The sequence below is a fragment of the Actinia tenebrosa genome, unplaced genomic scaffold, assembly GCF_029948245.1.
Source record: "Actinia tenebrosa isolate PJP-AT-01 unplaced genomic scaffold, QUT_ActTen_1.0 PGA_scaffold8__29_contigs__length_14323225, whole genome shotgun sequence".
NCBI classification, from domain to species: domain Eukaryota; kingdom Metazoa; phylum Cnidaria; class Anthozoa; order Actiniaria; family Actiniidae; genus Actinia; species Actinia tenebrosa.
Genome location: NW_028292585.1, coordinates 6,982,179 through 6,994,791, shown reverse-complemented (window position 1 = coordinate 6,994,791; position 12,613 = coordinate 6,982,179). Strand labels below are relative to the sequence as shown.

Sequence of the window (12,613 nt, the reverse complement as noted above, 5' to 3'; positions counted from 1 at the left end):
AATAGATAAAATAACAATAAGTGCTCTGTAATACTGGTGTTAAACAAGCTGTTTTAAAAGATTATTCGGTAAGTGATGAAGGAAATTTGGCAAACCAGCTATTGTCTTTTGGACACACAGGAGAGGTTGTGAACCTGCTCAGAATGTGCTTTCTGAATCTTTGTTATTTAAGGGGGCTGGACCCAAAAAAGAATAGCCTATTTGTGCGATGTCCTGACAAGTGCCTCATAGCAGAACTACATACACCTAATTCAAACAACATGGTCATCACCAAAGGCAATAGGTTATCGGTCATTCCTACATGGAAATGGTTTTGTTGAATACAAAGAACATTAAATCAATATCAACACTAAGGTCTATGTTCTTGACGAGAATAAGAAGCAGAAACACAAGACATTCCAGCTATTCTTGGATCTTAGAATGACCTATCTCCTATTGCTTTTTGCCTATTTTCTTTTGCCTTTGCCTTTGGCAGTTATAAACGTTTTTGAATTAAGTGAATACGTGTGAAGGTACATTTGGTGGTGAGAAATATAAAAACGTTATTGAAAAGATAAAGTTGTACTTGACATGTGTCAGACAGGACAATACACCATTTTATAAACAAAATATCAAAGACAAAACTTCTCACAGACTCTTATAATTTGCTTTACAAGCGTATCTTGCACATATTCTATGTTGCACTTGGGCACAACTTCTCAGAAATTGGCTATTCTTTTTCAAAAAGTTTTTTAAAGTTTTCTTTTATATTTGGCATAAATATGATTCTCATGTATAATCGTTTTAACCTTCAACAGTTCCATTCATTATGAGACAAGTAATTAATCTGTTTTAAATAATATGCTAACATTCCATTTGATCAGGTTGTGATTGTTGTATAATATATTTCTGGTTTTCATAGCTCCACGCCCCCGGAGGCTGGACCAAGTAGTGTAAAGCCTAGACCTCCACCATCATCTAAAGCGGGCCTAACAAATCGTCTAGAACCAGTCCGTAGATCCCTACCCCCTGTATCTTCACATCAGGAAGATAGATATAGACCAGGGTGAGTGTCGGCATGCCCCTCCCTTATAACTGTTTTAAACTGCATGTTAAGAAGAGTTTTAGGTTCCCTGTGTTGTTAAGAGTTAGCTGTTGGAACTGTTTTAATAGCCAAGTTTTGCTGTCCGGGTAATCGGATTCAGCACAAAACGATCAAAGTCAAGGCCATGGGGAAACTTTTGCCATTTGCATACTATTCTCTTTTCAACACTTGCATTAATTGCCAAAGTAGCTCAGTTTTGAGAACAAACAATACAGTATCAATCCTCAGAAAAGTATTGGAATATGGGCAGATTATTCCAATTATTAAGTTTGGGAAAAAACTGTCTGCACTTAAGGCATAATGACATGGAGCAATTTTCTCTTCAACTTGTCTCACAATGGTGTAACCTACAGCTCAGTTTGAAAAAATGTTGAGGCAATTGTTGTGAAAAGTAGAATTGGTTTCTACTTTTGGCAATGATTGCGTCTCCATTGCACCGTGTAAACACTCCGGCAACTTTGTCACAACACTGTTGTGAGACAAGTTGCAGAGAAAATTGCTCATTGTAATCACGCCTTTATTGTTTTTTCATTTTAATAATATACCAAAGCTAACTCTTCAAATCAGAAAACCTAAAACAGTTAAATTCTCACCTTAATGTTTTTTTCAACTTTCTTTTTAAATCTCGCAGTCTTCCTTTAAAATTTTTTTCAACTTTCTTTTTAAATCTCGCAGGCTTCCTTTAAATTTTTTTCAACTTTCTTTTTAAATCTCGCAGGCTTCCTTTACTCACCATATGTTCTCTAAATCAAACTCTAGTCAAATTTCTACTTTCGAAGCTGATAAATAAAGCACTTTAATACCAGACTTATCACTTTATGTTGGCAGTAAGATTTCTTCAAATATTAAATAAATAATCAAAATGCACAATGCACAATATTGTGCGTTAATATAAATTAGAATCAGCAATTTCTAATGGATAATGTTTGCTGTTGTAATCTTAAATAAACTTTTATTAAATTTTTAACATTTATAAAGATTTGTTTAAGGTCATAATATGATAAATTTGTAATGTAAAATAAAAACTATTGCTACCTTTATTGTATTTTCTTTAATTTCTTTGAATATATTTGGTTTATACTTTTTTTTGACTTTCTTTTTGCACAACCGGCATATTTTATTACGTTTTTTTGCAATTTACTCATTTATGAAAGCTGCAACTCTATGACCAAAGTACTGATTATGGAGAATTACCTCCATAGAGTTTGACTTGATGGGTATTAAGCCACTTCATAGATCCTGAGTGGGCAATATTAAATCCACCTCTTTAGCTAAGGTGTAATGTTTTCCCCATTTTAAACCACGTGTAATCTCCTAGAGTATAATTTCTTTGATTAACGGTTGCGCATGAAAAGACAAATGAATATGAATACGACTCAAACGAAGAATCTTATTCTCAAGAGAATAACAGGTGGTCTGAAATGGGAAGATATTGATGGCAGGCATGACTTTGCACATAAATAATGGAGCAGAATAGTTGGGAAACCTATTGTTCTAGGTTTTTGTTTGACTTTATCCATTGATATATGACGTTGACCGTGTACAGAGAAGGAAAAGTCGTTCCGTTTGTTCATAGTATTACGGAATATAGAAATTTTCCCCCTAAAAAATCGTCCTAAAATAGTTATTATTTTTCTTGTTTATCATCTAGTAACAACTTATCTGCGCGGAAATATTTCTCCGCATGGTTTTTGGTCATCAAATGAAAGTTTTCACTTTCGAAATGTTCACACATGAAAATGATAAGTAAATCAGTATTTTTAGCCACACTCGCTTTTGTTCGTTGTGCACGGTCAGTATCACCTGATTGTATAGTCTCCCCCACAGCCGCTTTCAGTGTCGTCACGCAACGCTTTCTCCCCTGACTAGCTAGTCAGGGGAGAAAGCGTTGCGTGACGACACTGAAAGCGGCTGTGGGGGAGACTACTGATTGTACGGCTCAACCTCAAACGCAAAACAATAGCTTTGTTCTATGGAATTTTCGAACCATTCTTCTTCATTAACTATTCTTTGCACCTTATCCTATGTGGTACTAACGTGATCATTTCATAAAAAGATAATGCATATTGCAATAGAATATGGTACACCAAACGAGGTTCTCGTGCGCTGCATTTAGTGAGATTTTCGATAATCTGCGAACTCAGACATTCATCGGCTTGTTGTGAAATTGTTTTTTTAAGGCTGCTAGTTAAGAACATAAAAGGTACCGACTGATATTATTTTTGATTAACGGCAACGAAAAGAAAACATATTTTAGCAAGCAGCTTGTAACTACCAAGTTCGCAGAATATCGACAACCACAGTCAATCTCTAGATTCTTCTTTTATTACTGTAATTATTATTATTATTATTATTATTATTATGACCTTAGAGAGTTTTAACTCGGCAGATAACATTAATATTGTCGCTTTTTACAGTTCTACTCCAAACTCCAACATCCCTGTCCCTTCAAGATTAGGCACTCGTAACATGCCTGCACGTAGTACATTTCACAGTGGTACCCAGAGAGAGCGGCAACGAGATGATGGGATGTCTCGAGCACATGACACCAACAGTGCTGGTGTATCGGCTGGTAGACCTTCTATACTTAGTAAACTGACATCTCGGTTCAGTAAGAGGTAGGAGAGCTACAGACCAACGCTATGCAGGTTGTATCACATCTGCACAGCGGACAAACGTACTGGACATGCCTTAACGGAAGTCTAGGTTAATTTTTCCTACAAATTTTTCACACGAAGGGATCTTGGGATAAACGGAAGTAATCGGCTAATACAAGCCATTGGTGTCTTATGCCGAAGAATTGACATGCGCAGTACGTTTCTCCACTTGGTATCTGATCTGCACTTATAATTGTTGCATTTAACGTCTTTCATCATCACTGCACAAGCATGCATGCATAAACAAATCTATTTCCACATCTTTGATCTTTTATTCCATAATTCTCAATATACGAACACCAGTTCATTTTTTTAATTTCTTACTCAATCTTTATAATTTTTGTTATTTTATTTTTTATTTTGTAATCATATTAGCGAGGGGGCTATTTTAAGAAGTAACCAAACGTCTGCGCCAACTCGAGATACCAAGTGATCCCAAATGGGTTTTTCTTTCCCTTATTAGGATTTTCGACACAGGCTTCCCATGCTTATTATGTATAGCACACTTGCCCGTGTGCAAACGTGTGGTAACTCTCAAATCTGCCTCGATATTAGCATTATATTATTTAACCAACTATGAAATAATGATAACCCACTTAACGTTAAATTAACCTAGTTGAGTTCAAGTGATGAAGGTAAAGAGAAATCCTACTGCTGTTATTGATAATGGAACTGATAATTATTGGTGTTACTAGTCTTTCACTTCGTAATTTAGTGTTACTCTTCCTTGAATGTTATTCTAAAGAGACGTTTTGAGTTCACCGCACCAGTGTATAACGCCACTTCAAGGACAAAACTTCAGTGCCTGCGTTAACAGAACTCCCCCTTCCCTTGGCTTCGCTTTCCTTCCCTTTCCTCCCCTTTCCTTCCCTTTCCTTCCCTTTCCTTCCCTACTTCCCTTCATAGGCAGCTGCGATTATATTTTGAGTTTGAGGGTATAAAAGAGCAAGAAGTTGTTTACGAGAGACATGATCTGTACCTTATTAAAGTGTGATGAAATTGTGCAACATGAAATTTGAACAACACAATTATGCTATCAAATTCCATCTGTCCCTTTTGAAACATTTTCTCTTTTCAATAATTCAACGCACGTACTTGGGTTTTACCTTGATGTGGTATGCTTCCTCTAACTCCTCTTTTTTTCTATGCTTTCTGATGTGCACTGAATTATTTAACCACAGCGTTCTCTGCACGCTTCTTCGGTTTGTTTTTGACACTTGCACAAGCTACAAAACCGCTCTGACATTGATCATGGCCGTCAATATAACATTCTCGCTGCTGATTGGACAGATTTCCAATCCATCAGTGTCCCACGATCTGAATTTTCAATGCTGATTGGACAGATCTTGACCAATCAACGTGCCATACTTCCTTGCAGCATATACAGTCATGTTGTTAGGTTCATTGTCATAGTGGTGTTTGTATAGTATGTTTAATGTATTTTCCTATTTTACACGTAATGTGGTAATAGTTGAATGATATTGTCTTGATACTCACTTGTTTATATAGGGCTGTAACTCCGTACTCGTCTGTCCGTCCATCCAGCTAACCCGCTAACAAGACATTGTTTCTTTTTCTCTCTCTTTAACGTGTTGTACGCATGCTTGAACATCATTACTTTTGTACTGGAAAATCTTTTTTTTTTTATTTACAATCTTAACGCCCTCATTGATATTTGTGTTGAGGAATGACAACATAAGATTGAATCAAGTATGGAGACGATTTACCCCTTCTTTCTGTTCTGATTGTCAGTGATCATTCACTTATAGTATGTGGGCAATCACTCTTATACACACAACGCACCTTACCTACATTAATATGCTACAACTCACACAATATAATTAATCCACGTGTATGTAACAAATATGAGGACACGTTCAGTGCACATCTTGACCACATGTAGTGCATTGTTAACACACAAACAAAACGAACAAGGATCCCACTTTAGATAAAAACGAAAGAATGGACCTCTTTACTATTTAGCGTAATATTTTCCCATTTCAGACCACGTGTCATTCCCTAGAGTATCATTTCTTTGTTTAAAAAGACAAACGTCTGTGCTTTTACTGTAAAGACACATGAATATGGATACAACTCAAACAAAAAATCTGGATCTCAAAAAAAAGTGACATGGTCTGAAATGGTAAACATTACGCCTAAGGTAAAGAGATCTATTCCTACATAGCATTGAGCAAAAGAATAGAGAAATTATATAGGAAAAAGTATACACAGCAACACATAGGTGCTTGAAAATAGATATCTTGTGGTTTCACTTGTAATATATAGCACTCTATCTTGGTCTTGTATTTTTATTTATACATATTATGTTTTTGTTTTTTTCCCCTCGATTTTATCTGAATTGGGTTTCCTGTGCTTACACACTTGTATGTTTGGACACCCACGTGCATTCAGTAGACATCCCTACAGACAAATCCACACAGACACCAATGTATTTTAGACCAAACACTATTATAAATATCCTAGTAATGTTTATCCATCTATCATTTTTGAAACTGACTAGCTGTAATGTTATGTGTTGCTTTATACACACACGGGGTCCTCCTACCTCTTGGTGTCTCTGCCACACCCCTGGTCACGGAACGAAAACATTTCATCCCTAACGGTGGCAGAGTCGCCCAGTGGTGATTGTCTATTTGTATCTGTACGTGGTGTATTAGTCATCTTTGTAGTGTGTACTAGTTTGGGATTGCAGGTCTTTTTGTCATGATTTGACTTGCTGGTAGTTGTAAACTTGAGACAGATACTTACCTATAGAATCAGCTACTTCAGTTATTGCTTAATGCTCAAGGAACAACGAGAAAGGGAGTTTTGTTCTCATTTGCCCTTCATGAAGAAAAGAGCAATCATGATTCCAAACTCTTATTTATTTCTGTACTCGTCTGTCTGTCTGTCCGTCCGTGTGTCCGTGTTGCTCATGTTCTTTATCTTTGCCAGTAGCATAATTCTTGTAGAGATATACTCAACAGTAAACACGCACGACCATCTGCATGCCGTCAGATCTTTACCATCATCACCATTCTTAAAATATCAAACACACACATGCCCTGTGTGGAGCGGCGTGTTTGAATGTTTCCTTTGTCTAAATAGGAAGAGATGATAGCGGGAGTGGTCATCAGACCTCGGCCGACCACCTGGCATCTTTTTAGGTATCGTTGAAAACTCGTTGTCCTTCCTCGGACTGCAAAAAGCCGGTCAAACAGCGGAATATTTCACTGCCTGCTCAAAACAAACCAGCCAAGAGAGTAGACTCGCGTGCATGACCTGTCCGACCACGTGCCTTACCCGTTAACTCCCAGTCTGATCTTTCATTATAACGAGCTAAAGTTAACTAAGTCATTGTTTTTGCAACGCCACTTCTGTGTTTGTTTATAATTAATGGTGTTGAACTAATTAATCGTCACTCTCACTTATCTAGTAAACTTTCAACCAATTAACCTAATTATCGTCCTAAGTTAATGGCCCAATTCAAACCATGATTACATGATGTTCTCTTGATAATTGTTTCGTTATCTTAATGAAATTTATTCATTCATATTCATGTGGATATGAAACATTTGACAGAAACATTTCTCCAGAGAACCTCATGTAAACATCACATGGTTTGCAATGGGCAATACATATACAAAGGTAACCAGGTCTATTATCACTGTTCAGTTTATTGCTACTCGCTGATCGAGATAAATGTCGCAACAGGTTTATAGGCAGTGGACTACTGCCAATAGTCTCCTTCAGAGTTCCCTAAGCCATCTTGAAAGGTGCCTATGCATCGAAGCGAGAACGACGATGAGCTTACGATGATAGAGATCTTTTTTCGCACCTTGGACAATTATTCAATGTCTCTATCATTGCAACGTTGCCTTTCAAGATGGCGCAGGGAACACTGTTAAAAAGACAGTGATTCAATAACTCGTTAGAATCCAACTCGACTTATATGTTTGATTGACAGAAGTCTACTGGCGATTTACCTATCGCGACGTTTGTCCCGAATAGTGCGTAGCAATAAAAGCAGTGGTACAACCCACTTTCTCGATCATCATTATAAAGTACTTAAACATTTAAACCACCTTATAAAAGCACTTAAAGTTAATAACGGTAAAATAGAGCAAGGTAGCTCGAGTCAAGTCACTTAAACCACACCTATCTCTGTAGGTAATCACTGCAGCAGGTTCATGTATGCGAGGCACCTCTCTTAGCTTTGCACTGGTTAGGATTTCTTTTTGCACTGACTTATAAACCCTAATGATAAGACTCTAGTGTATGGCGCATTTGTTTTTAGGGGTGATCGACGGCCACTCCCCTTCTCTCCACGGCTCTTGTATTTTTAGTCTTTTTTTATTATTCAGACTTTGTACCTTGTTTGTTTATAAAATGTGTTAATGTGTTCATGATTGTGCATGTGTTGCAAGGAGGTACCCGTGTGTGCCGCCGCCAAACCACTTGACCTTCGACCAATATGTCAGAGGTCTTGAGGCGCGGCCAACAGGGGTTTGACGCGCTGATTTTTTGCATTCAAGGGCGCGTGGAAGCGGGGGAACAGGCTCAAAGTCCTCACCCGATCCAGGGGCCAGTGGGCGGACGAGGTCTAGGTCTCTTCGAGGAACGCTTGCTAGACTCTCATTCAGAAAGCAGAGAAAAAGGCAGGTGTAAAATTCAGGTGTAAAATTCCACCTTTTGGCCGGCGATTGTCTGAGCATGTGTGAGGTTGTCTCTTGATTTGGTTGGCTAGTTGTGTACGAGCACTGAGTCATGTAAATGTACCGTTTCTCGTACTCAGGTCCGTTGGAGACTCGAACGATAAACCACGCTCGCTTCGATTTACCTGGAGCATGAAGACTACAAGCACTTTGGACCCTTATGACATGATGAAAGAAATAGTCAAGGTCCTGGAGGCCAATGACTGTAACTATGAACAAAAAGAAAAATATCTCATGCTTTGTTGTCATGGCAGCCCGCCTGAGAATAACCATGTGCAGTGGGAGATGGAGGTGTGTAAACTACCTCGCCTGTCACTCAACGGCGTCCGCTTCAAGAGGATTTCCGGCACAGCCATCAACTTCAAGAACATCGCATCTAAAGTTGCCAATGAATTGAAACTGTGATGCAAACAACTCAATATTCAAGTAAGGGATTACTATGCAACAGCCAAGGACTGTTTTTCTGCGTGACGTTCAGGATGTTACAGTATTGCGTTACTTCAATCGTGACACGAACGCGTCAGATTATTATTTGTGGCCGAAAGAGAAAAAAATCATATGGAACCAAAGTCAAAGATATCACGTTGATGTGCCAAAACCAGGGTCACATCTCTCACTCTACGGATTATGAATTTCACGCATGTGCATCGACAAACACGAGAAGCCATGGAAGATGTCACGTGACTTAATGCGAACGTCTTCGCAAACATATGGTGGATCAATGCCCGTGCTTTATCTCTCTGTACAGTGTATAAGTGTACATAGCTTTAGGAACTATTATTTAATTTTTATTGGCGTTCTATCTATGGGCTTTACTGTCGAGCCAAGAGCCAGTCAGATGTCGCTGTCTTGTTTCGACAACCAGACCAACTCGGTATTGCACATCATTCCTCTTTTAATGGGTAGGAGCTACCCCACGATATCTTTACTCTCTACAGATTTTAGTTTTATAGGGATGACTAGATAGTACACCACTTAAGTGGCTTTATGGGGAGGGGTTATGGGGTCAGGCCTAGGGGTGGTACCTCTATTGACTTGTATACGTGTATACTTCATTTGTCGTATATTCTATGTTCCTTCGCTTGTACATGATTTAATATTACAGGGGGCTTAATGATTATTATTTCAAGGGAAATTTTGTGTATGACACATGAAGTATACACCTGTATAGGCGTACGACATCAAATATCTAATGTTCATGCATAATGTTAGTATTCAATATCCTTTGATAACCTAACAACCACCATAATTGTGGAAGTAAATATTTCGAAGTCAGAATATCTGGCGACTGTAGCTGAGGCATAAGTCAGTAGTATGCCAAAACTCTCTGATTCAAGACTTGCGAGTGTTGGTTTTACTTGCGACCACAGTGAAACAACGCCAGCAGGAGTTAAGATTAAAAAAATTTTTTTTTTCGTTCGTTGGAATCATAAAACAGAATTTTTTGGCAGGCCAAAATTGAAAGAAATGGGTTATTAGTAACTCTTATAGGTGGATGTAGTCTTGATGATGTAATTCCATTAATAGCGCTTTGCCAATTAAAGTCAATATAAATTCTGCACCCTACTTTGTTTTATAAACTATTATTTTTCTGCAACGCTTTTTAGAATGGATTACATTACAAGGCTGCGTCCACGTAATCCGTCGTACGCCCATGCAATGAGAGTTGCCAGCCCCACGGCCTGGGGTATGGGAATGGTTATAGGAAGAGGAGAATAGGAACATAGACAGACTTAATCTAGACCTTTGAAGCAATGCATTGCCAATCCAAATGAATTGTGATCATCATTCACAGCTTTAAGTTGTAAAGAAAAAATTTAGTTTTAATGTAATCATCACCTTTTTAATGAATTAAGGCACATTTTTACTCGATAAGTAAATTAGAATCTAGTTGATTAAGAAACCGTTCGATGAGACAAAAAATGGTGGCTAAAATATCCTATGCGAATACCACTGCCACCTGGTTCATTAAACTTGCCTGACCCAGGCTCTCGGGGTGATTTAATGACGAAGGAAACTCGGTCGAATGTTCCCAGTAATGCATTGCTGCCACCGAGAGCCTGGGGCAGTCTGGGATTGATAAACTTCAAGCCAACTTTTCTTATGGACAGTAATTAAAATATAACTAATAATGTAAGGTATGAGGGGAACTAGGATCGTTCTTAATACAGGCAAATGTTAATACTCGTGTGGGATTCTTATTTATTCCCATCCATCCATCCAGTTTGTATAATAATCTACCAGCATCTGAAAAAAAGACACAAATAGATGATATGTTGTTCTCTTCACTGTATTTTACACCCATTTCCATAATCACGTGACCAACGCAACCCCAGACTTCTGGGTCTTTGTCTTCCGTCGAAAAATCAGCCAGAAATACTAAAATTAAACCGTTGGGAATTTGATTGACGGAAGCCAAAAATCCAGTCATCTACTTCGATCATTCAGCGGCCAGCTTGGATTGCAATGCATAATAGGGCGTCCAGGACGGAAATATAAAGCTAATGTGAGGCTTTATTATTATCGGCTTTACAAATAGAACAACACTGCAATGCTAATTAATGTGTTGTATTTCACTTGGACATAAATTATAACTGAAATACTCCCCCAAAGCATTTCCACAATTCACTTTAATTCTAACGACCCAGTTTTCCCCTAAATCTCACCTAGTTGTCTGGGTCGTGTTACCCTTGGCTTCAGAGGTTCTATTTCGCTTGTTATAACCAGCGAGGGAGCGAAAAGTTTCTGAGGTTTATTTCTCTTCGCGAATTGTCTTCAAAACAGCTAACGCCGGAGCGTGAACAAATAACTTCTGGATCCCAGCATAGGGTCGAGTGCCAATAAAAATAGCCATGACGTTAAGTTATTATCCTTTCCTATCAAGGACTGTTATAAAAGTTCTACGCAAAGACGTAAAATCCGTGCTTTTGAAATATTGTGGTTGAATTTTTCTTTCGTTCGCCCTAAACGAAAGGCGACAATTCTTTTATTCCTGATAATTTTTGATTTCTCGTCGAAGGAGCTAATGAAAACGTAGTCGTTTAATTAAACGGGGCCTTTAGGATTCCATTTTCAAATCACTGCGTCGCCAAATTGTAATCCGAACACAAGGATGCCAGCAGGCGAGAACAAACCACTCAAACGCCTATCAATTATATCGCATGTTTTCGATGTTGGCTCAACAAAATCAAAATTTTAACTACAGATTTTTTACGATACTTGTTGTATCCCACTCGAAAGTTTTAATGATATGTTTTTGTTATGGAACTGCGTTTATTTTTCGAGTCAAAATTTGTATAGGAAATCGCACGATCTCGAGTACAATTTGGAAATTAATAGACACGAGTAATGTTTTGAAAGTTCATGTACGAGAAATTGTACGAGAAGATCGTGTGATTTTTTGTTTATAGTTCACTCAACAAAATTTCAGTAAAAAATGCAAAGCGACGCCGTTCATCTTTGTCTATTTGGCGGCCGATTTTCAGTCCATCGCGCAACTGAAATGCATAAAAAAGATTAGTTCTTACGGCTTTAAAATTTTATTTATGCTTTTTAAGTACAAAATGATAGAAAATAATTGTTTTGACATTGTTTTGGCCGTGTTGCTATAGCGACTTAAGAGGGCGTCTCTGTAACAGCGTGCCACTCGATCTGGGCTCGAAAAATAGATTTCTTTTATATTCCTACCATCGAAAGTACTATCTATCCTCACTACAAAATTGCAGTTAGAATTATTCTAAATTCTTTTTTCCACCCGCTATGCGAATTTTTGTCCATCGACCCCAAATCAGTGAAAGACGCCGATTTTCGAGGTCGGCCGAGGGCTACTTTCAAAGTCTGTTTTCTCGGGTTTCTCTGCACATGAAAGCTAATTTTTCTATCCAGAACTTTAGTCTAGTGTAACTTCTGCATAAAAACAGTAATAGTTTTTTTTGGAATGCTCGAATTCTGAAAAATAATCCTAACTAATCGAGACTACTGAAAGCGTGACGTGGAAAGCTAAGATTATGAGACCTCGAATATTGCAAATTTCTCATTTGTGGCACCTAACCCAGCCCTAAAATATCATTCAACCTTGAGATAAGAAGCTATTTTATAGATGTGTGCAATAAAATTTGCGGCACATTGCGTTTCTACGAAATAAGCTAAGTTTCAAA

General features: G+C 38.0%; 1 protein-coding gene across 5 annotated transcripts in view; it reads left to right on the top strand.

Annotated features, from left to right (window-relative positions):
• LOC116299598 (serine/threonine-protein kinase MARK2) overlaps positions 1 to 10,728 on the top strand; it is a 29,212-nt gene extending 18,484 nt beyond the window's left edge. For 2 of the 5 annotated variants that reach the window (XM_031708268.2, XM_031708269.2), the window contains exons 16-19: positions 902 to 1,045; positions 3,502 to 3,702; positions 8,277 to 8,399; positions 8,537 to 10,728. In XM_031708268.2, the coding sequence (XP_031564128.2) occupies positions 902 to 1,045; positions 3,502 to 3,702; positions 8,277 to 8,399; positions 8,537 to 8,861 (793 nt within the window). In that variant the 3' untranslated portion in view covers positions 8,862 to 10,728. Of the gene's footprint in view, positions 1 to 901; positions 1,046 to 3,501; positions 3,703 to 6,849; positions 6,909 to 8,276; positions 8,400 to 8,536 lie in introns of all 5 variants that reach the window. The other 3 variants (XM_031708273.2, XM_031708270.2, XM_031708271.2) reach the window with 3 other exon arrangements.
• The last annotated feature ends 1,885 nt before the right edge of the window (positions 10,729 to 12,613 follow it).